We start from the raw sequence: 24,102 nt of genomic DNA on the forward strand, positions 1-24,102 counted from the left end.
CTATATATCCCTGTGAAATTGAAACATGGGGAGAACTTCCCTTTGTATGTGTTTGGCAATATATTGGTAGACAAGTTGTGTTGGATGAACACTGTCCCAAAATACATACTTTGAAGGATCATCACATGTTGAAGTGAATTCATTGCACAATGGAGTTACTTCAAACAACCCAGTTCCACAACACCCTTTATTCGTCTCTTTGAAACCTGTGTGACAAAGTGTCAAAAACAGTGTATAATAGATATTGGTTAAACATATAATTTTGTTCATACATCAAACAAATTCTCAACAACGCATGCAACTTTTCTTTACTAAAAGTGAATATAATCTAAACATGTCCATAATATACTCACCATATTTTTGTGGCTGATTTATAAGGTTGATCAATGTGTGATATATATCTGTATAAACAACTTTGCTTCCTGGAAGCATTGCTTGTATTTTAAGCAATAGCCGTGTCAATTTTCGATTGTAGAGCTTTGCATCTGAATTCTCATCATCTACACATTTCCTATCTTTTATTCTTCCTGACTTTGTTATTTGAATAGGTATGCAGCCAATACAAGGAAGCCCAGATACAGCAAAATTTCTGCATCCAATATCATACAATTCCTACAATTTTTTTTCCTCCAAAGGTTAAGAAATAGATTTTAAATTTAACTCAATCTCGAGTTAGATTTTCACCCGCTTATATAATATAAACATATTTTATTTTTGATTGATGTAAGATCTTCAACGTATCTTCTTATGTCGAGACATATACATATTTAATATACAATTAAATATTAATGAGTCTGATTACTGTTCCATAAACGAATATACTCACTGATAGATATACAATATATTTAAAAAAAACAAATTTTATTAAAATAAGTTTTGGGTGATTCTGATACCATGTTAAAAAGTGATATTTAAGTCTAGCGGAATTCTTTCAAATTAAAAATCTTAAGAGTTGCGATAATATGATTGAAAAATTTGGGATAAATAACTCATGTTTTACCTTAATGAATCTCTGAATTCTATTCTGCACGTAATCTTGGTATCCATCAATGTTGAACTCCAATTTTCTAGTGGAAATGTCATAAAAGTTGAGGAGAAAGTCATTAGTTCCTGCACTGATAATAACAAGAGAATCTCTAAGTATCTGTTTAGCTTCATGTTCTCCTGCAATGGCCTTGAGTCTTCCTACGTAAACTTTGAAGTATTCAATTTGTTGTGACATTGGTATTGCACCTGTTAAAGCAGTGGTGAAATCATCAAAACCTGATCCCCCAGATGCAAAGCTAACACCTGTTAGAAGATCTTCATCTGATAGGTTAGGTTGAAGGAAAGGAGGAACAGTGTGTTTGAGGTTCAACACTGAGGCAATGAAGTCAGGAACCAATTTTCCATTGGAAAACCTACCAGTAGGCACATGACCAGGGAAATCCTTACCATAAGGAAAATGATTTCCTTTTGCCAAAGTTTTGATGCAGTTGTTGTTGCCTGTGTCAACTGTTGAATCCCCAAACACTAGAATGGATGAGAACTTGGGTCTTATCAAGTCATTGCCAAAGCTTGCAACAACAAAACTGGTGCAAAGGTGTACCAAAATGATAGAGTAGGATGCATAATAAGCCATTACTATAACTTCTTATGTGGTAAGATAAAATTTATACAGTGAATGTAAGAAGAAACTTGTTAATTAGTTTCGACTTTAAATTTGTGTATTGCAAGTGATCCGAATCCAAGAAATCAAAACGTGAGAATGATGCCAAGACAGCTATTTTAGGTAAGTGAAAACAACGTCAATGAATTTTCCTGGATTTTATTGAACTAGGTTTTCAAATAGGAAAAAAGTTACTTAACATTAAATTATATATAAATTGAGATAAAAATATGTAAATATATGACGCCTTTAGTTTATGGATAAATTAAGGATTAAATATATTTTTATTTCCTAATTTATAATGCGTTTTTTGTTTTCATCTCTCTTTTTTTAAAAAGACACATGTTTAGTTTTTATTGGCAAATAGTGAGTCACGTCCCAGACCCGTTAAGATAATTATATTGTGTCCCAAGGTCACTATGATACCTCAGCAGCAAACAGTATGTCATGTCCCCAACCCAATAAGGTATGCAAGACAAGTGTATTGTGTGCCCAAGTCGTCAAGACATCTCGATAACTTAGTGAAAAGTCGGATAGCTTGGCAAGATATTCATAAAGCTCGATAAGGTGCATCAAGAAATCAGATAACACGGTGGGAAGTCCAGATAGGCCGGTAAGGTGAATTGAAAACTCAGATAGCTCGGTGAGAAGTCTAAATAGCTCAGTAAAGTGCATGGAGAAGTAAGTTAACTTGGTCGAAAATCAAGAGAGCTCGACAAGGTGTTATCCAAGCTATCTGAACAACTCATCGAGTTATCTGATTTCTCAATACACTTTACCGAGCTATATGGAACTCCCACCAAGATATCAGAGTTCCCCATACACCTTACTGGGCTATTTGAACTTTCCACCGAACTATTTGAGTTCTTTATTAACCTTACTGAACTGTCTGGACTTACCATTAAAGTATCTGACTTATTGATGCACCTTATAGAGCTCTAAGGATTTCTTGTTGAGAAATCTAACTTTTCACCGAGCTATCCAGATGTCTTGTCGACTTAGGAAAACAGTATACTGTTTTGCGATCTTACCAGGTTGGAGACATGACACACTCGTTTCCACTAAGCTATCTTGCCAATCTTGTGACACCATACACATGTCTTAAAAGGTGGTACATTGTTTGCCATGTTTGAAAAAAAAAATAATAGTATTGATAGTAAAAGACTAAATTAGTGACTTTCTAAAAAGAAAAGAATGAAAATTGATCAAAGTTTGAAAGATAGACAAAAAAAAGCATAATAATTTAGGGATCAAAATTATATTTAACCCATAAATTAATAATAAGTTAAGGAAAACATAATTTTAATACTTTCACTTTTTCTTCTAAGCATTTATTATAATTGGAAAAATTGATTCATGAATTTATAGATAAATAAATATTATGTATCATAATGATTGGGACAATTCTCTTTACTACTTTTATATGACAAATACGTAAATTTGAAACATGTACGTTTTTAGTTGAAATCACATGTATCAAACTTTCCAATTAAGTTGCGGTCAGCACCCCCTCAATTTCTTTACGCATCCTCAAAGTTTTGAAATAAACAGTTTTACTTTCCAATTCTTCCCTTTACTTCTTTGAATATAACTAAAATAAAAATAACAAAAAGTATCATTTTTGAATCCATAAGTGTATTATAGATTATTCAGTCTAGAATATAACACCCAATCTAAGATTGAATGGTTGAAAGAATATTAAACCGTGAATGGTACCAAAGTCAAATTTTGCTTTTCTCATTTCTGTGCTACAGAAGTCTAATATTGGCTTCTACTTTTTCAGTTGAAAGTTGAGTGACAATCACGGACCATTATAAAACTCTAACCAACCTTTTGAAAAGTTGTCTTCCACTTGTGGAAAATGATTTAAAAACCAATAAGGGTAAACTTTTTGTTGTCTTCAAAATAAGAAAGCATTTGCAAAAAAATATGTTTCTCAATTTCATGTTCCTGTGAAAATAAAAATTTTCCTTCTGCCAAATTTTCTTGAAAGTGCTTTTAAATATCTCAAAGGATCAACTTAATCTTGTTAAATTTTGATGGGCAATGGAAAATGCTATATGACAGTTTGTACCAATTGCAGTAACTCAACACAAACGTGAAATTAAGGTAGATAGATGATTGAACATTTTATATTTCCTGCAAAAACCAAGAGAATGCAACAATAATTTACACTTGAAATCCATAGAACCCTCCTCTGTAGCACGGTTTAACAACAGCAATGAAATGTCTGCAAAACAACCGTACTGTTTATGCTGTTCTATGTCAAGGCTGTCAAGCATTCCATGGCAGCCTATGCGGATACATTCAATTGCTTCCTCACATGGCTTATTTGAAATGACTGATTATGCATATAACTCATTGCTGCATATAATAAGCAAAAAGCAATTGTCTAGAAAAGAATACATCAACTGCAGAAGCCACCACTAGTTTCTTGTTGCTTTTGTACATTAAGGCCTCTTAGCAGCAATTCACCTGTGAGGAGCAGATGTATGTGGCATAGGGTACGTGACAGGACTCACAGTTACCGGTGCACCAGGTACAACTGCACCGGTAACCGGAGCCCTGACACCGTATGCCATGTGTGCAGGTGAAGGAAGGTTCACTGGAGTGCCAACTGCAGATACTAAGGGTCCTCCTACAGGTTGTCCAATGGTAGGAGCAGCATATATTCCAACTCCTGGCACTCCGGTTGAGGCCGGGGTGGCTTGTTTGGTTGCTTTGGCAGTAGAATTGGTGGCAGCACCATTCGTCTGACCGGTGATTGGTCCTTGTGGAGCTAAAACGTCACCGTTGTTAACGCTGGTGATATCGTGTATGCTGGATCGCCTTCTATCTTTGTTCATGGAGTTTAATCGAATAAAGTACTTTTGGGCATGGCTGGCAACTTGTGTAGGTGTTCTTGTCACCACAAAGTTTCTTGATATGCTTCGCCAATCACCTTTCCCATACTTGTCCAAGCCCAGAAGAAACAACCTGTTCAAACAATTTGAAATATTAAAACAAAATAAAGCTTAAGTACATGGACGCATGTATCTGAGATCCAAGAAAGAGAACCATTCAATGACAGTATCCATAAACTGTAAAATTCACACACTGGTGCAATCATTCATCGTAAGATTGTAATTCCTAACTGAAGAAATCCAATAAGCATTACTCCCTGACTTGCATTAAAATCAACAGTTAGCTTATTTCCAATCGTATTTCTTTCTTTAGTTGCTATTTCCAGGTAATATCAGATAAAAAACTATACACAGATCTTGGCAGGAACATAATCGGTTGCTCACTCTTTGCTTAGTGTAAAACCAATTTAGGATGGTGGCTCAGTTTTTGGCAGTAGATGTGAAATTATTCTAAGAGAAAGAAAAGAAGAATTAGATGTCAGGCATAAATTTGACTAGTATCAGAATTTATCATTAAAATGTGAACAATAAGAATATAATGAATCAGAGTTCTTTTGTTGTATGACCATTTTAAAGTCCTTATAAATATGCCAGTATGAAGTAGGGATATTGAGCATCATGAACTTTACATTTGACATAAAGCAACAAGAAACAGGAATCAGAAGTTAAAAAAGGTAGGGCAGGACTACTAAGTAATAACCAACGTTTCAAGCCTTCTCGACAGCATTTGCAATGTAAAGAAACAATACGTTACATTATAATACACGATACACAGACACATATATAACTTAATATCAAGTTTCTTATATTATTGTCCAAGGTCTTAAATCAGCTGTGATTTGCGAACATTTTAAAATAAAACGCACTACAACATCCGTAAAGGAGGTTGGTTAATGCTGGAAAAAACATTCACATCACATGTCAATGTTTGATTTGAGAATTTGATGACAAATTAGACACAACTTTCTCTATAGATTTAATATGAGGCAACAAGAAAAGGGAGCCCAGCTTAGCTGAAAGATATCAAGAGATGGTGCCTGGAGTAATAATCCAAGTTCCAAGCCTACTAGTGAACTATAATACAATAATAACAGCATATCATAACATAATCATACTTCTGAAAAAAGTAGAATGTGCTCATATTTTTAATGGGAGATTAAGAATCAATATTTCTTTTTCTGCATGCAGAGGGTGCAATCTTGTTAGCAATTTAATGAGAAAAAGAATATAGCAACCTCCTTCAGAATTTAATGAGCACTACAAGGTTAACATAAATGACTTAAAAGACTAACTATAATTAAGTAACCACGACACAGCAGTTTAGGCAGACTTAAAATCTAACCAATCCCATACTTTATACTCCATTCCCTGCCAAACTTAAAACCAGATTATTGCCATTTCTTGGAAACAGTGATACTAAAAGCCAGTAAAAGGATGGAAAAAATGTGTCAGCTTTGACCATAAACAATTAGAAACTGGACAACAGAAAACGGATAAATAAAATATTGACTTTACTTCCCAAAGCCTTTGACTTTGATAGGAGAAATAAATAAAGGAGGCAGTTATAACCTCCTATAGCCTAAAACAGACTATGATATATAGTCTGTTTTAGGCTGTTGTTTTTAGTTTTTTGAAGTTTAGGAGGAAAAGGGTTTGGGAGAGTTAAGGTCCTCTCGGGAGACCTGTTTGCTGAGGTATCTTGTGTTGTATTCCTGCCACATTGGCAGAACAACTGTGTTCATAATAAAATCATTCAAGAACCTGTCTTGGATCATTCTTTAGCTACTGGGTGACCTATCAGGCTTAGCCACATATGGTGTACCAAACATGCTCACTGTAAGAGGTTCAATCCTATGCGCCAGTTCCTTTTACCCATCACCTTTGGCATCCTAATGGAATATCTCCTAGGCTTCTCCACTATGGTGGGACCACCCAAGGCCCCAAAACTCTCGTTAAGCCACCAAAAATCCTGCTTTTTATTAAACAGGAGAAAAGTAGGACAAGGTTTAAGCATCACTCCAGTCCCCACAGAACATTCAACCAGCTCAAATAGAATTGCTTTCTTGTGGGAAATGCTGTAATATTTGTTAGAATGTTAGTCCTTTATAATGCTAGACTTACAACTTCTCTTTTACCATTTTTCGACTTTAACAGTTTAACCATAAAAACCAAACAAATTCTCACAGAAAGACAGTCTTGATACAAATGAAATATCCATTAAACGAATCCTGGTCACAAGTTGTATCCTTGATTTAAAACAGAACAAGGAAATAAACCAAGCCCTACCACGCAACTTGTATCAAAAAAACAAAGGATGGAATCTCCAAACACAAAATGCATATGTATATAGTAACGTGTGTAGAACAGAACATAGGATGGAACGACCATATAAGCTACAAAAGTCAAGCCTTCCTAGAAGACATACACCACGTCCTGAATGGTAGAGAGAAATAAATAAAAAACCAAAAATTTACACATTATAGATTGTTAATGTCGACATGAATCATATGTTAAAGCCAATTTGATCTTGTATTAAAAAAAAGTACATAACACTCTTAAAAATTTGTTTCAATGTCAATACCAACATTTGTCATTTTAATCCCGAAAACAAATCAGCAATTCTTCAACTTTGAGTTAATAATTACTTGTAGGTTGTCACCGTAAAATTCAGTAGACTTTTCATAGTCTTCGTTTTAATATGAATATAAGTCAGTCGCTGCACTGTTTATGGAAACTCTGAAGTAAAAATATTTTTCTGTGTATGGTTCTGTATCTCCTTTTTCCATCCAATCTAACCCATTAAATGATAGCACACATAAGGCAAGGCGATCATACTCTGTTCATAAGGCATTCCCTTACAAAAAAAAATCACTATATGTTGGGCTACAAAGATGATATGATTATTGTAAAAGATGGTAAAACAACATTGACTTTGAAGAAAATGTTGGCAACCCAACTTGAAATGGAAGACCTAGAAAACCTCAAGTATTTCCTTATTTTGAGGTTTCTATTATGTTAAGAAGTGAACTTTAAGCCTAACTTAACCCCACAAAACCGGCTCACATTAATGGATGGTCATAGTGGCCCTATAGTGGGTGGAACAATATGTCCAAACAAATTTCGCTAGGATAGGCTGTAACCTAACTCTAATACCATGTTAAGAAGTGGACTTTAAGTCTAACTCAACCCCACAAAACCGGCTTGTAAAATGAGGTTTGTACCCACTTATATACTCTAAATTTGTCTTATCTCTAGTCGATGTGGGACTTTCAACATATTCTAAATTAGAGATTTTCATCACCCAAAGAAATATGTACTTAACTTCCTCGAAGAAACAATTTAGAATGTAGAACCTCACGAATTCCTATTGAACAGAATCCCAAAAAATCGGAATTAAAGAAAGTTCTCTTGTAGAAACACCCAATATCAAGTGTTGGTAAGAAAACTTATTCATCTATTACATTCGAGACGAGGTATTACTTATGCAATTGGTATGTCACTTTATGCGTGATCCAATAGAAAAACATAAAGCAAGCAGTTGACAATATTCTTCCAAACTTGAAATCAAACCCAAGAAAGGGGCTACTGTTTAGAAAAGAAAACACTTTGACCCTAAAGATATATGCTCATTCGGGCTATACACATTATGCTACTAATGAAAAATGTATCTCTAGGTTTTGTATGTTTCTTGAATGAAAAATGTATCTCTAGGTTTTGTATGTTTCTTGAAGTCTGGTAACCAAGAGAAGGAAAAAATAGGATAAAATATCTTGTTCTAGTGCACAACCTGAATCTCAAACCCATGCTCAAGGTGTGTATGAAGGACTATTAATGAAACTCATACTAGACGAACTTAAAATAAAGATTAACATCCCTATGCAATTGTACTGTGATAACAAGTCAACCATGAGCATTGTCCATAATTCAGGACAACATGATAAAACCAAACATTGAAATTAACAAGCACTTCATCAAATATAATCTTGACATAGGTCTTGTGGTTATAACCCATGTCCCTAGAGAGCTTAAACTAGCAAAGGAAAGTTGGGAATCATTGATATTCATTTACTCACTTGAGGGAAAATGTTGTAAATTCCATATGAAGATAAAATTTGAATCACCTATTCATTTCAGCAAATTTTATTTCCTCATTTTAAAGAATGTGATTGCTATCAATAAAATAATTCTTTATTTCCTCAGTTGAAGTTAGTATTAGAGTCTATCATAAAAGATTTATTGAGCTTATCCTGTCACATGCTATTGGACTGGTGTTCCACCGTTTACAAGCATTTAGTCCCACATTAAAGGGGGTAGCATGAAGATCATATATTAGATGTGAATCATGGTATACAAGTGAATGCAAACTTCACCTAACAAGATAGTGCTGTACAGCTAACTTAGGCATTAATCCACATCCAGATAGATCTTAACCCTAATCACCAAATCTCACCCAATGTGCATCATACTTAACAGGTCAAGGTGACCTAATCCACTCCCATGTTCCGAAATTACAATTTTTTTTCCTTCAACAGTGCCTATCATCCTCTATTTTGTCTCCAGAACTGACAAATTTCTACCACTTTCTACAAAGAAGTATCCCTTAAGGGTTACAATGCCGTACAGCTGTGTAATACACCCTCTCAGACTCTCCTGATAGGAAGTCAATTCCTAAAGAATCAGCACCTTAAACCAAACTAAAACCCTGAAAACATCTTTAACTTAGTGACTCAATACACGTGACTAAAATTAGGTAAAAAATAAGTGCATGAAGACACAGTACATGGCCATGGATTTTCCTTTTCTCATTGAGGCTTTTATTACAAGGAACTGCATCGAAGTTTTCAGATGATTTCAAAACCAAGTTACGTACTTACCATATAGCATAGTTATCAATATCAAATAGCAACACAGCACGATGGCAATTAAAGTGATATATTCTAATGTTTATATAATTTATACTACATAAATATAAATGCCAGAGGAAAAAAAATACTCAAAATTCATTATATATTCATAATTAACAAGGAAAGGTTGTCTTAGGAAAACATATAAATAAATAATGAGTGCTATAGAAAAGGGTTGGAAAAAGAACCAAGATGGCCATAATGTCGGCTGCAAACAGAGACAGAATGCGGCAAGAAGACGTTGCTAGAAAAAGGCAGGAGGAAAGAATGCTAATGGGAACAAAAGATTAACCTTCAATCTAGATCACAACTATTAAAGAGAAGATTGTAGAAGCATCTCCACAAAAGGTCTAATGTGTAATCTTCTTCCTAGAATTGTATTTGCTAGAGTTAGATGAAACTGAAATTCCTTGAAGCCTTGATCAAGGAAAACGACAAACAAACTGTTATGAACACAACAAATTGACATGACACAAAGATGATTTATGCCATCCAATGAAGATAACCGCAGAATTGAAGCACAGTATCTCAAGCAAGAAATAAGAACCAAATGACATAAATCATTATGTCAGAAAAGATCTACTTACATAAAACACTCTTAAATCAAATAATAAGTTTGTACTTCTATAGATTTAAGCCATCTAAAATGTGGCACTGAAGATTACAATAACTAAACGCTCATTTGAAATACAGTTTAGGTTCTCTATCCTGGTAAAGGAAAGTGTAGATTTGGAAAAGAAAATTGGAAACTGAAAGGCCAACTAGCGGCTTTGATAACACAATGAACACAACAGAGCAAATGCATTTATGAGGCATATTTACTCTAAATTGTCATTCAAAACTATGTCCAGCATCCTATGGAAAATGAGATGTCATGAAAGTATTCCAGCAAACTAGTGTATTTTATAATTATAGATATTAACAACAAGAGACCAATAGATGGAAGTAACCAATGCTGGTAACATTGCAAACTAGATCATTAACTGTATCCCCGTGATCTTAAGATCCTGCAGCCCTCTCCCAGTCTGAATTGCACCTGAAATCACCAATGGGCAAAATCATAGTGAAATTGCAAGATTGTGCTAGTGTCAATCCTGAAGTTGAAGAATTTTGTGTTGTAGGTTGCACAACTCGTCCATATAAACCAGGGTTTTTAAACCCCAATTTTGGGCCCTAAGTTTTTCTTCCCAAAACAGACCCACATTTCATCGGAGCATTTTGCAGGTGACAGAAGATGACATCTTGATCCACACCATCTGTTTTGCTTGCCATCCTGCCCCATCTCTTGGACCCTCTATATTGCTATCTGGATGATTCCCTGCACATCTTGGCACATCTTCCCCCCGTCTTTGGGGTTGGTTTAGTGTTTGAGTATACTGGGTAAAAATCTGGTACGCTTCCCATTTTTTGTTCTATTTTATCTGTGTATATATTAGTATAATTTTACATTTTCGTTGAGATCTTACAGTCCTATGTTTTAAGATCTTGAAACTCAGTTCAACAGAGAGATTCCCCTCTGCTTCCTATCACCCTCTCCTAAAACAATCATTTTACGAAGTACTTCTTGAAATTTTGTAAGAAATTATTAGTTAGTCGGTACCTAAAAATTTAAAAGAAAAAAATGAGATTTGCAAACGGCTGCAAACAAAATCATTTAGGAGCATAAACACACTGACCAAAATATATCTTAATGTTCAGATTGAATTCGATTCTATACAGTGCCCACAACAAGATAAAACTTGAACTAACAACAAAAGCATGTGTATAAAGATCATAAACTTAAGATGAAAACAATAAACATTTAAATGTAACCTATACTAGCATTAGCAGCATGTAGGATTTTCCAAAAAATACATAAGCAATAATGAACTTGCCTGTGTTCATCCTCCGTCCAAGCAATCCCCTTCCGTCTTTCTTGATCTGATCTTGAAGCCTTAGTTCCATGATTGGACTCACTGTTAAAATTCCCAAGACCGCTGCCCTTTTTGCCAGCTCCTTCATCACTAGCATGGCTTGTTGAGCCTTCTGAAGAAGAATTATAAGATGGTAAAGGCACACAACCAGATTCAATCTGGCTAACATCTTCAACCAAGAGTTCATAATGCTGTTTGATTTCCTCTATAGTCTTCCCCGGCACGTCAGCTGCGATCTTCTCCCATCGATCTGAAGCATTCTCCGGATGAGTTGCCAACGCATTTTCAAATGCCTTATCCTGCTCTCTGCTCCACTCAGAGCTACTATCCACTTCATCCACAGTCATCTAGTCTTGTTTGAAGCAAATACTGAGTTTGATTCGAAGGAGAAGAAAGGTTTCTACCTACCTAATTGCTCTAAATCTTGGTTAAGGCCTTCTTATTAACCACAAACTCTGCTCTGTTCTACGGTCAGTACCACAAATATTAACCTTGACGGCATGTTATAAACGTAGGGAGCAGATATGTTGGACTACAAGAAGCAGCCTGATGTGCAGAAAATGGCAGGAAGCTGAAATAAGCCCAATACCAGCGGAATCCAAAAAATCATATGAGGTGTGTGAAATTTCAAAGGTGAATTGCTTCAAAATTCGGAGAACCGGACACTTGTGTATTTCTGACCCTGTTGATGAATGAAAGGGCAAAAAAGGTTCAGTTAGGACATGAAAAATATCTCAGTCTGACAACAATAAAATCATAGGTGCAATACATGACATATTAAGAGAAGTGAAATTTACAAAATTAATGTGAAGGCTAGTCAATGAAACCAAGGTAATTACCAGCTAGGATTTCAGATTGAGAAAAAGACCTTTCAGAAACAAACAAAGAAGGAAGAATAGATAAGACTACAAGGGAAAGTAAAGGACATTCAATAAAAAACCAAACTTCAATTTACCACAGCCCTACTGATAACAACTGTTTTAACAGCACAGGTCCACAAAACTTTCACCCATAAGTATAGTTTTACTGTAAAGCTCATTTTCACTGAACACACTCAGCATCATATTTTGTTTTCTGAACCCGGCTATGTTGCAGATAGTAATTCGTAGTAACTAACTAGGCATCAAGGTCTCAGAATAAGTGAGACATGTAGGGTTAAAATCTCAAAAAAAAGTTAAAAAGGGTGAAAGGATATACACACTGATCATCAATTTGGTTCGAAGTCTTTTTCCTAGATTGGAAGTTAATAAAACCACCTTGCACTCAAATACAAAATCCAATAAATTTTCTTAATCTCAACAGTTTTGATCCAACAACTTAACAAGAGCAAGAAAACCAATCCCATTAACATCCAATGAATTACTCTCCACTGTAGAATCCATTCAGTAGGTGTATGAAAAGGGTATTATAAGAGTTCAATGAACTAACAACTAATCTCCACTTTAAAACAATGGATGCAGTGTCATAAAAAAACACAAGAGAAGAAAAAACAAAACAAAAAGATGGATGCACAAAGTCACACGCACTGTCAAGCTTCTGACACGTTAACCAACCAATAATAAAAAGATTTCTTTAACGCCACCTAACATATTACATTCACTGCCAAGTAAAACCTAATTCTGAGTGTGATGGTAAAAGAGAAATTCCCCCACCAATTCTTTCTCCAAAAAACATAGAAAACGTTTCATAAAACTGCACTTGAAACTAACTTAATTTCAGCCTGATTAAAATAAAACTCACAATCAATGTGATAAAAGACAGATAAAAACAACCTAAACAGTAAAAAGAAGGGGGAACACACACTAACAGATGATAAATTCAGGTTTAAGTAAAAACCCTAGCATGTGGTGAAAATTTCAAGGGTAGAACTCACACCCAAATCATAAATGACATTGATGGTTGTCTTGAAAACCCACACACAGGTGCAGGATGGGTCAATTTGGCCCCATCCCAACAACTGCTTTGCTACAAATAGGACAGCTGGGGTTGAAAAAGCCACAACCCAAGTTGCAAACCACAGGAATCTGCAGTGCCCATTAATATCTGACAAATAATACAACGTCAAGAGAGAGAAACTCAAAAGCCAAAGTTCTGGAGAGAGAAAGAGGGGCAAAATACAAAAATAAGAAAAAAGTGAATAAAGATTCAACTTTTACATAAATTGATCCGACCCAAATGAAAAATAAAATTAAAAATGATGATACGGGTGTGCCCAGATGAAATGGAGAGGTAACAGCAGGAATGGTTCAAAGTTGTGATGAGGGATGTGATGATTTGTGCGCAATCGTGAAATAATGAAGTCATCACCTTTTTCTTCGTTGTGCAATGCTTCAATCTTTTCAGCTGCTGGCTCTTTCAGTTCTGAGGGACTGTAACACACAGCCACATGAGTCAAATAATGTTGTCGCGGCATATATACTGCACTGTACAACTGACATGTCCCTCTCCGCCTCTTATTTTGTTCCCTGCTTCAAAATTACATTCAATATTTTCAAATAATTTGAATCAATACATTTTTAATTTAGGTTCCTAAAGCTTTTACAAATTTTCTTTATCTTTAATAATATTTTTCTTCAAGTTTCATCTTAAATATTTATTTGTTTTTATCTGTTCTCTACCATTACATTATATATATTCACGTAATATATCTAAAAACATATCTATTAATAAAAAACTCAAAAATTAAGGAAAATATTATTTTAAGAAATTAAATTTATAAATATTTCAATAACTTTCAAAAGTAAAGAATGAATCTAGAATGGTGTTATTTTGACACCTTCAAACCAAAAAATCCACTTCACAACCCTAAATAATAATATTTTAATTATATTTGTTTTATTTATTAATTTAAAATTTTAATATACATTATTATATTATTAAAGTAGGTTGTAAAGTAGGAGATTTTTTTTTTTCAAGAGTATTAAAGTATTATTTTCCAAAATTTATTGGAAAAAAAATAAAATTCCAATAGCTAAAACTATATTCTAGACTTAAGCTTTTCTCTTATAACATTTCATCCTTAAATGGTATTAGTTCTTCAAATAGTGTTGGGTTTTTATTAGTCTTTACTAATTTTTTATTTGGTTTTTAGTTCTTAAAATTGCTTTATCATGTAAGTTTCATGGTGAAATGTGACGGAAACAAAATAATGATAGAAATATATAAAAAGAAGTTCAAGATCAAACGAAAAATTTGACAACATTTTCAAAAACTAAAATATTTTTATATTTATTTTCAATTTTCAAATGTTTTACTTTAGTTTCCTTAAAGTATTATTTACTTTTAGAACAAATAAAATTATTGTATTCGACAAAAGTTTTTTTAAATTATCAACTAACTAAAATTATGGTAATTATTGATTTCAAAAAAACTATTATAAAAATTAGAAATATCATATCTTTTTATATGAGATTTTCAGGGTGGACTTGGATAAGAAGCAAGATCTTGTAACAGGGGTTTTGATGGTTTTTGTGTCTAGAAAAAACCTCTTTATTATTTAGAAAAGAGAGATTCACCTATAAAAACTTTTCTCTACACTTTTTAAATATTTTTAATTTTAAAAATACCTTTATTTATTTTTGTCTTTTATCTTTTTTAACTTTTTTTTAAAACTCTAATTTTTTACTTTCTTATTCACTCATCCGGAGACCACTTCTCCAACCTCACACTCTTATTTTCTCTCTTATTCTCCTCTCTCTCTTTCCCCCATTTCTTATCTTCCTCTTTCCCCAGTTTATCATTTCTATCATTTCTGCCAAGGTTCTCTTCTCCTTTGCTTGGTTTATGTTAGTGCTTGGTTGGTGGTAGGTTTGTGTTGTTGCTTAATTCATGATGGGTTCACGGTGTTGTAGAGTTTGGTGCTTCCTTTGTTGTTGTCTTCGATCTAGGTTAGTGATTCTATACGTGTCTCTCTTCTATGTTAAGCAAAGAAGAGAAAAAGGCTACAACGGATATGAAACATCAGTTGAGCCTTCAACGAATCTTGATATGGATCTCGAGATCAATGTTGAAGACTCAAAGGATGTCTCATATCCGTTGAAGTCCTTCAATGTTTTAGGTGTTTTCCTCCGTTGAAAGTCCAATTGATCTCCCATATTGGTTGAGGCCTTAGCGATTCATTTTTTTTAGGTTATTAATTTAATTTTATTTAGGTTGTTAATTTTTGTACATTTATTTTAATTTAATATTTTCTGTAGAATTATTTATTTATAAATGAAGTGTTTGTAAAAAATAAAAATAAAAGAAATCATGGAAAGCTGAATGTATTCTTTTATTTATTTTTTACTTTTTAGTTTATTAATTTATTGATTTGTAAATTAATTTTTAGATACTTTTAAAGTTAAGTAATTATATTTTAATTATAATTATATTTTAAGTAAATTATGTATTTATAATTAAATTAATTTTGTTTTATTTAATGAATTAATGATTATTAATTTAATTAAAGTTAATTGATTTTGTTTTGAATTCTTTTATTTTTAAAGAAGAATAGTTATAGGGAGAAGGAAAAGAAGATGAATTTGATTCCATGGAAGTGGTGGAATGTGGGGTGCATTCATATATTAGTGGGAACCATTAATGAAATGGTTGGAAGTTAGAGAAAGTTAAAATTTTTAGCCACCACGTTAAATATTACATAAGGGCAAAAGAGAAATTGGAAGGTCGAGAAAGCACTATATGGTGGTGGAAGGAGTAACCTCATATCGGGAGTTGGTTTGGTATATGAAGTCATATCAAACCTTTAGTTAGACTTGATTCTACTTTTGCAGATGAACTGACCATTTGATCGAGTTCATAATATAGTAGGGTAATTCGATCGTGGTTTATAATGCGATAGATGATTACATAAACCAAATTAAAAAAATAAGCATAGTTTTTATTTTCTTTAGTTATAACTTTATAAAGTTCATTAATTATTTTTAAAGTTGATTCACTAGATTAACTTTCGATAATTTTGAAATCATTGAATCACTTGTTATATTTATACCATAATCAAAATAAAAGGATATACGTAACTCTAGAGCAACATACATCTCGTAGCCATTGCTTTACTTTACTATATTTGTGGATTGAGGCATATTTTGAGACCTAAATTTTAGATGATGAAAAAAGCACCAATATTAGTAATTCTTTGCATTTGAGTTTGGCCAGAAGTGTTAGCTAAGTTTCTTGTGCGTGTTTCATTCAAAACGCCATAAGCAAAAAAGCAAAACAAAACAACTTATCGATTCAACAACATAAAATCTGTTTGACAGAGATATAGAAGAAGAGAAGATTGACAATGTCAACTTTGAGCATACCTCCAGTGATACCATCACCTCGAGAAGATGCTGTCAAGCTGCATAAAGCTTTCAAAGGTTCTTAATAAATGAACACACAACTCACAAAGAAACAGATTTTTTCTTTTGAATTTTGTGTTTCTCTTCATCATGCCATGTTAAAGTACTTTCATCATATTGAATATGGTGAAACAGTCCTATTTTCATCTAATGATTGTACAGAAAAAGTATTAAAAATCACCATTTTTATCGTTTGCAGGTCTTGGTTGTGACACCTCTAAAGTTATCAACATCTTAGCTCATAGAAATGGAGAACAACGAAGTCTAATTCAACAAGACTATGAAACCACCTTCTCTGAACTGCTTTCTAAACGTTTATCAAAAGAACTTCATGGCCATCTCAAGGTACTAAGATCAATATGTCACTGTACTGTCTTGCCCTCAACAGAATTCTGTTTAGGTATTTTTGTTTGTGATTCAGTATCAATTTTATTTTTGTGATTTTGATTCTAAATGGTTTCAGAAAGCAATGTCACTATGGCTGCATGATCCTCCAACCAGGGATGCTAAGATAGTGAGAAAAGCCTTAAGACCAGGAGTTTCGGATAATCAAGCATTAACAGAAAGTATATGTTCTCGCACTCCATCACAACTTAGACGATTAAAAGAAGTTTATCAGTCAAATTATCATTCCTCTCTTGAGACAGATATTGAAATCCAACTCAGTGGTGATCATAAAAAGGTCTTGTATCTATCTTTTTGGAAGACATTTTTTGCCTGTGCATTCTCTATATATGATTCATTTATTAGAGTGAAATCACCTTGACATGTTAATGTTGATACTTGAATATAGTTGTTGCTTGCATATGTAACTACACCACGTTATGAAGGCCCAGAGTTGGACCCTGTGATTGTAGAAGAAGACGCAAAACTACTGTATAAAGCAGGGGAGAAAAAGATAGGAACTGATGAGGAGATGTTCATCAAGATTTTTAGTGAGAAAAGTAGCACACATTTGGCTGCTGTTAACTCAGCTTACATAGCTTCACATGGACACTCACTAGAAAAGGTACAAATATATGCTCATGCCTCCAAATCACCTTTTTTCTTTCACACTTTTACATAGCTTCACTTTCTTTTTTTCTTTTTTTTTGTTGTTGTTAGATTGTGAACATTCAACTCATAATGTTTTTCATGCAGGCAATAAAGAAAGAAACATCTGGCTCTTTTCGATATGACCTCTTGACCATACTTCGTTGTGCTACTGATCCTGCTCTATACTTTGCCAAGGTATTATTTGTTTTCCCCAAGTAAGCATGAATTTTCAATTTGGATTCTCATCTATCTTAATCAACTTTTACTTTTTATGTGTAAACATTTTATGTGTTTTTGTTGTTTTTATTTTGATAAATATTCCTTGATAACTATCTATGAATTTTTATTGTCAGTAAATATGATAATTGAGTCTTTTTTTTCTCCTATTTCTCTTTTTTTTCAATTATAAGTTAAATCGAAGCTTATCTTTTTCTCCAACTGCATAAGTATAAACTTTGGTTATTTAAAAGAACCGAAGCATGTACTCACGCAACCAAGAAGCATGTACTCACGCAACCAAGTATAGGTTTTGGTTTAATCTAGAACCGAAGCTTATATCAATCTGTCTAGGATAAATTTGTGAACTTTTACCACTCATGAAAGATCCTCTGTGTTGCATTCTTCTCCTCCATTACTATAATTTTGTGTTTTTCTCCATTATAGTACTCATTGATGTTCATTTTTGTCTTTGTTTATCTTCATTCTCATTTTTCGTTTATTTCTTCCTTTTTTCTTGTTTTTCTCTTCCTTCTTCTAACCTTATGTTTCTTCTCATTTTGGTGACTATTGTCATCTTTTTGCATTAGGATGTAGCAACATTGCATGTTTATGTTAGTCTTGGTTTGTTGCGTTTGGGACATCACAACATTGTTGTTATCTTATTTGTAGGTTTGTGTTTGAATGGTTGGTCTTCGTCTCTTAGAGTATTGTTATCACTTGTATTTGATCGAAACCTCTTACATTTTTTTATTTTTAATTATTTTATACTTTGGTTATCTTACCAATATAAACATATTTATGAAATACAAGCTTCATTTACGAATCAAAGTCTAAGTCTTCCTTTATTTTTTCACTTTGCCTATTATAAAATTATAATGGTAGAAAAAACTGATGCCAAAATCATTTATTGTACTACCTTTCAGTTACAAAATAACTTTTCAATCTTTTCCAATATGTTTGTCTATTTTTATAGACATGATAACATGATGTGTTACTTGTGCTCAAAGGTGATAAAAAACACACTTATACCAATCCTAAAATATATGTACACACTATATATGTATTTTACATTATGTTTACACAATTTTTTCTATATAGACTTTAAGAAAAAGGAAAGAAAAAAAAATATATCTCATATATAAGGTAATTTGTAAAAGCAATTCATCTAATTTCTTATAATTTTTATTTTTAAAGTTATTTACAAATGGACTCTAATTTTTAGAAAAAACTTATTCCATTTTTTCTTTTAAAAATTTTATATGGATACATGTTTCCAAACATTCCCCTTAAAAATTGTCTATATTCTATACTCACCTTCCTCCTCCCTAGTTGTTCATTAGTGCAGTATACAACTTAACAAGCCATACTATCTTTTATGTATACATATCTTCTAAGATTACATTTTCCTTAATTCTAAGTTAAATTAATCTATACCCTCAAAATAATGTTAATTAACCTATGAGTCGTTTTTTGGTAGATCTTGCGCAGGTCAATGAAGGGTGTGGGAACTCAAGATAGTAGACTAATAAGGGTAGTTGTGACAAGGACGGAGATAGACATGTACCATATAAAAATAGCATATTATAAGAAATATGGAAAACCATTAACCCATGCTGTTCGTTCTGACACATCAGGCCATTACAAAGAATTTCTCTTGAGTCTTATAGGTTCTGATTATTAGTAACATTGTTGTTTTTCACATCAAATCAGATTAACCAGTCTAGGAACTATTATGTGAGCAGAAATATTTACTTACTCATTGTAGAAACTAAAAGAGGTGTTGGATTAAAGTGATTTGCTTTGTTCTAGTTTTAACATATGATAGTGCTTTTCCAGAAATGGTGATTGTATTCATGCTACATTTGTGATCTGGACATTTTTGTTTTCTGTATATTATTTCAATCATAAATTTTCCATTTCACTTCTTTGATACTGATGCAAGTATATATTGATGAATTTATGAACAAAGCATAATTTTTTAGCCTGAATCCAAAAACAAAAAAAATAAAATAAAATTGTACAATAATTGATATATATATATATATATATATATATATATATATATATATATATATATATATATATATATATAAGATGGGACGATATTAATTTAACTTGGGATTTTATCGAGCCAGGTAAAGAGATAGGATCAAAAGCAATTGATAAAAGAAAAGATATTAATTGAAGTATACTAAAAGAAGTCTCTTAATCAAATGAATCATGTGAAATATGAATAGATTCACAAGAAACCAGTCAATTGTATGAAGAGATATCACAAACCGATGCGTGCATACAAACAACTTTATTATTTACCCAAAAATTTCCAATAAGTTCCCAATTTCCTAAAGGTTTCATTGATTAGGAGTACTAAATAATAACTTCGAAATTATGACTCAATCTAAAATTGTGAAAAAAATCAAATATCAATTAATATAATTTGTTCACTCCCATCATAATTAAATCCATATGGGACGAACAACGAATATTGGAGTTCATTGATTAAAGAAAAATAAAACATTTTCTTGTTCATTGATTACGAGAGGTTCATCATATTAATTTTATTAGTATTTTTAACTGCAAATCCAATAAACTATATAGCATCACTCACTAACATAGTTTCATGAATTTTACGCATTTCCCTTTGTAAAATTCGAAAGGAATAAAACAATTTAGGAGGAAATCGATTGGTTTAGTATGGTTTGATTTGAGAGTGGAGGCCTAGGGTGGTGTGTATCGATAAATAATTTGCCACATTATATTGCTAAAGTTTCAGTAGAAGAATGTATAGTTGTAAATATAATATATGAAAAAGTTATATTGATATAGTTTTGTAGAGTTGAACACTTTCACACTCAACCAGTTCACAAAATTGTAACACTAACAAATATGTTAAGATTGAACATTCAAACTCATTCCAAACAAATAACACACAATTATTTATCGTATGTGCTATTTGTTGTAGTGTCATAATTCACACGCTCATGGTGTTACATTAATAAAAACATATATCACAAACAAAAATAATACCAGTAAATAAGAAATTAACTTTAATAAGAGTAACAAAGCTAACAATCTGCGTCACAATAGTCAACCTTACACACTTTATTCATATATATATATATATATATATATATATATATATATATATATATATATATATATATTTTGTTTCTATAACCATTAATTGATGTTGATTTATTATTATGTTAAATTGATTCCTCAAGCAACCTAGGACCTTATCAAAATTGGACTACTAACATAAGCTAAATAAATAAAGAAACAATCAAAATATCCAAACGTAAAAGAAAGTGAAATATTGAAACAGTGGTGGCTTGTAGAACTGAAGGTTTTGCTTGTGGAGCCCTCATGACTTAGAGTGTCAGTTCGTGATTATATATTGGAGGCGTTTTTGTCTACCATTTGGTGAGGCATAGATACGATTTCTTCTTCAAAGTTTCATATTTCTTAAGATTTCTTTAAGGATCAAGATCACATAAAATTAATTTTCTCTAAATCTTTTTTAAATGTATGGACAAAAAAAATTTATTTGTCTAAATCCTTAATAACATGTGCGATATTTCTTTGTCAAAATTACCTTCTCCTAGTATAAAAGAAATATGGTCTCTGTGCATATTTTTGTAGAAGTTTATTTTATTGATTTGGAAGAGTGCAAAAATCATTTGCACGACAGTATTTGTTAACAAAAGGGATAAATCGTTTACACATTTAGATATTTGTAAAAAAACTTGTTATGGCTTGAAAACTGATAATGCTAATTCTTACCATTATCTAAGCATCATTTTAGTAGCAAAATCAACTCTTCTTTAGCTTATTACTTGCTTAAATCCTCTCTTTTATTTAGTTTTAGTATTTATCTATATTTTGGGCTACATTACGTAAATAATACTCTAATCCCTTGTTTTCTTTGATCTATTTTGATGTTAGGAAGATCCTCCATTACATTGAAGAGCCTCAGTGATCCAGGAAGTCATTGATTTAACAGTCATTTTCGCTTAAGCGAGAATAATTTAGCTTAAGCGAGAATGACTATCTTCTCAAAGAAGAATTCTCGCTTAAGCGAGAATAATTTAGCTTAAGCGAGAATTCGGGCAGTATATATACTCACGAGGCAGAAAGAAAACGGGTCTTTGGTTCTTTGGAGGCGCGATTTCATGTCTGGAGCTCATGGAGGGCGCGAGGAGCTTGTGGGAACATCTCCTCCTCTTCCTTTGGGTCTCCTTCTTCTTCCATCTTCCATGTTTGTAAGCTTTAGGGTTCTCCATGGAAATGGAGAACCAGATTCATCTTGTTAGGGTTAGATGTAGCCTATGAACTCTTGTGTAATGAATGATTGTTTCGTATTTATAAATGCCTTTTCTATCTATTACTAGTATTCTTGTTTCCGATCTTAAAGCTTGCATGTAATGGGGACGTTCATGACTTGATTTTAGGGTTTCATTGAGCCAGGGATGGGATATGAAATCTTGAACTGAAACAAGAGTCCTTGTGGGTCATTGAGCCAGGGATGGGATATGATTCACATGTTGTCTTAGATCCTAGTTCTTAATGCGGGTTTGCTTGTTAGATTGTCCAAGGGATTGGAGTTTGATAAGGAAAACCTAGGCTCTTTCACCTAAGGGATTAGGGCTAGAGTGTTTTAGTGGATTGACTTTAGTAAATTGATAGAGAGGAGATGAAATTGGTTATACACAAGAGTGCATTGGTGAAAACTAACCTTAACAATGTCATTTCATACCATTTCTAGTCTTTTCCATTTCCAAGTGCCTTCAATACCAAAGTCCAACCTTGTAATTACTTGTGAATTTATCTTTTTGCACATATTCTTAAATGATGAGTTGTTTTTGAGTCTAGATGAGTTGTTAATCGCACAATTTTCTAGTATTACGAGTCTCTTGGGAAAACGATACCTGGTCTTACCACGGTTTATTACTTGAACGATTTGGTGCACTTGCCAAATGGAAGACAGTGCCACTTGATAAAGAGTTCTATGAATTTGCTTTTTCTTTTCTAGAAGACATGCATAGGGTGTTGGTTTTTCGAACTTGGAATTTATCTTCTGGCATTCTTCATGTTTTTTCTTGGACAAAAGATTTTTTTCCCAGCTTCTATGAAACTCACAAAAAATTCAATGTTGGGTTTACATTCATGACCTTCCTTTAGAGTATTGACAATCAAAAACGATTTTCTCAATAGCACATGAAATTGATACATCTTTATCTTTATATGATTATATCAAGAATAACTCTCAAGGTTTATTTGCACATGTCTTGGTTGATTTTGATTTGTTATCTGATTTTCCTAATCAAATTTGAGTGGAAGACTAAGTTTTGCGTTTATTGTTGATGTGGAGTATGAAAAATTGCCTTTATTTTATTCAAAATGTTATTTGATAAGGAGAAAATGGTAGAGAAAAAAATATAACATTATCACCCAAAGGTGATCGGTACCCAAGATGAGACTAAGGACTCATTAGCTTAAGTGGTAGAGCTTGTGGTGGAACTTGTGGTGACGCCTATGGTGGAACCTATGTGGAACCTATAGTGGGGCTTGTAGCAAAGCCTGTGGTGGTGGTGGAACATGTTACTCATTCATAGTCTAAGTCAGTGATGGATAGTCATGATAATATTTGTGTTGTGAATGAATCTTGTCTTGTTAAGAATCTAGATGGTTGGGTGCAAGTGAAATATGATTCCTTGGCTGATATGCCTTATTTGGAGGATGTCACTCCCATTATGAATAGTTTGCATATGACAATTAGATTCTAATATTTTGACATCATAGTAGTTCGGCGATTGTTTCTAATCCTTTAACATCTAAAGAAGCTCTTTTTTAGAGGAATTAAAAATAGTTTCTAAGTGAGCTAATTTGTGTGATGAGAGAGAAAATTCTAATACTGAAAAGATGATGAAACCGTTCAAACTACAAGGAAACTTGATTAGGGTAAGCCAAGAAAAGTTAATACTAAATTCTCCAAAGCAAAAATCTCTAAAAGTTAAGAGTGTCTTTTGGAAAATGGGAGAATTAACTAATGATAAATTTTTCATATGTTGAGGAATTTTCCTTATACATGGAATTATTTTCCTAATAAGAAATATATGTATATGTATTTTTTAATTATAA

The 24,102-nt window shown here is 32.8% G+C and overlaps 3 protein-coding genes across 8 annotated transcripts; 1 reads left to right on the forward strand and 2 right to left on the reverse strand.

The window, feature by feature from the left end:
* Window positions 1–1,624, reverse strand: LOC148202805 (GDSL esterase/lipase At2g30310-like). The gene is made up of 3 exons (XM_088108283.1): window positions 1,001–1,624; window positions 354–612; window positions 1–206 (listed from the first exon to the last, which is right to left on the reverse strand). Exons 1-3 carry the CDS (start codon window positions 1,619–1,621, stop codon window positions 1–3), a joined length of 1,086 nt encoding a protein of 361 aa, XP_087964409.1. The 5' UTR covers window positions 1,622–1,624.
* A 2,123-nt stretch (window positions 1,625–3,747) lies between these two features.
* LOC124829448 (transcription factor SRM1-like) lies at window positions 3,748–13,812 on the reverse strand. 3 transcript variants are annotated; one of them, XM_047302984.2, is made up of 3 exons: window positions 13,676–13,812; window positions 11,330–12,050; window positions 3,748–4,624 (listed from the first exon to the last, which is right to left on the reverse strand). In XM_047302984.2, the coding sequence occupies exons 2-3, from the start codon at window positions 11,713–11,715 to the stop codon at window positions 4,120–4,122; spliced, it is 891 nt and encodes a 296-aa protein (XP_047158940.1). In that variant the 5' UTR covers window positions 11,716–12,050; window positions 13,676–13,812; the 3' UTR covers window positions 3,748–4,119. The 3 variants fall into 3 exon arrangements, with proteins under 3 accessions (XP_047158940.1, XP_047158949.1, XP_047158917.1); XM_047302993.2 differs by lacking the exon at window positions 13,676–13,812 and adding an exon at window positions 13,244–13,368; XM_047302961.2 differs by lacking the exon at window positions 13,676–13,812 and having other exon boundaries at window positions 11,330–12,112.
* A 1,120-nt stretch (window positions 13,813–14,932) lies between these two features.
* On the forward strand, window positions 14,933–22,311 carry LOC124829392 (annexin D5-like). Of its 4 annotated transcripts, none has more exons than XM_088108438.1 (7): window positions 14,933–15,255; window positions 16,624–16,725; window positions 16,907–17,052; window positions 17,171–17,389; window positions 17,501–17,716; window positions 17,848–17,937; window positions 19,439–19,888. In XM_088108438.1, exons 2-7 carry the CDS (start codon window positions 16,650–16,652, stop codon window positions 19,640–19,642), a joined length of 951 nt encoding a protein of 316 aa, XP_087964564.1. In that variant the 5' UTR covers window positions 14,933–15,255; window positions 16,624–16,649; the 3' UTR covers window positions 19,643–19,888. The 4 variants fall into 4 exon arrangements, with proteins under 4 accessions (XP_087964564.1, XP_087964565.1, XP_087964566.1 ...); XM_088108439.1 differs by having other exon boundaries at window positions 14,933–15,127; XM_088108440.1 differs by lacking the exons at window positions 14,933–15,255; window positions 19,439–19,888 and adding an exon at window positions 21,907–22,311 and having other exon boundaries at window positions 15,793–16,725.
* Window positions 22,312–24,102: the final 1,791 nt, after the last annotated feature.

The sequence above is a fragment of the Vigna umbellata genome, chromosome 3, assembly GCF_029865625.1.
Source record: "Vigna umbellata cultivar VRB3 chromosome 3, Vumbellata_1.0, whole genome shotgun sequence".
Lineage (NCBI taxonomy): Eukaryota > Viridiplantae > Streptophyta > Magnoliopsida > Fabales > Fabaceae > Vigna > Vigna umbellata.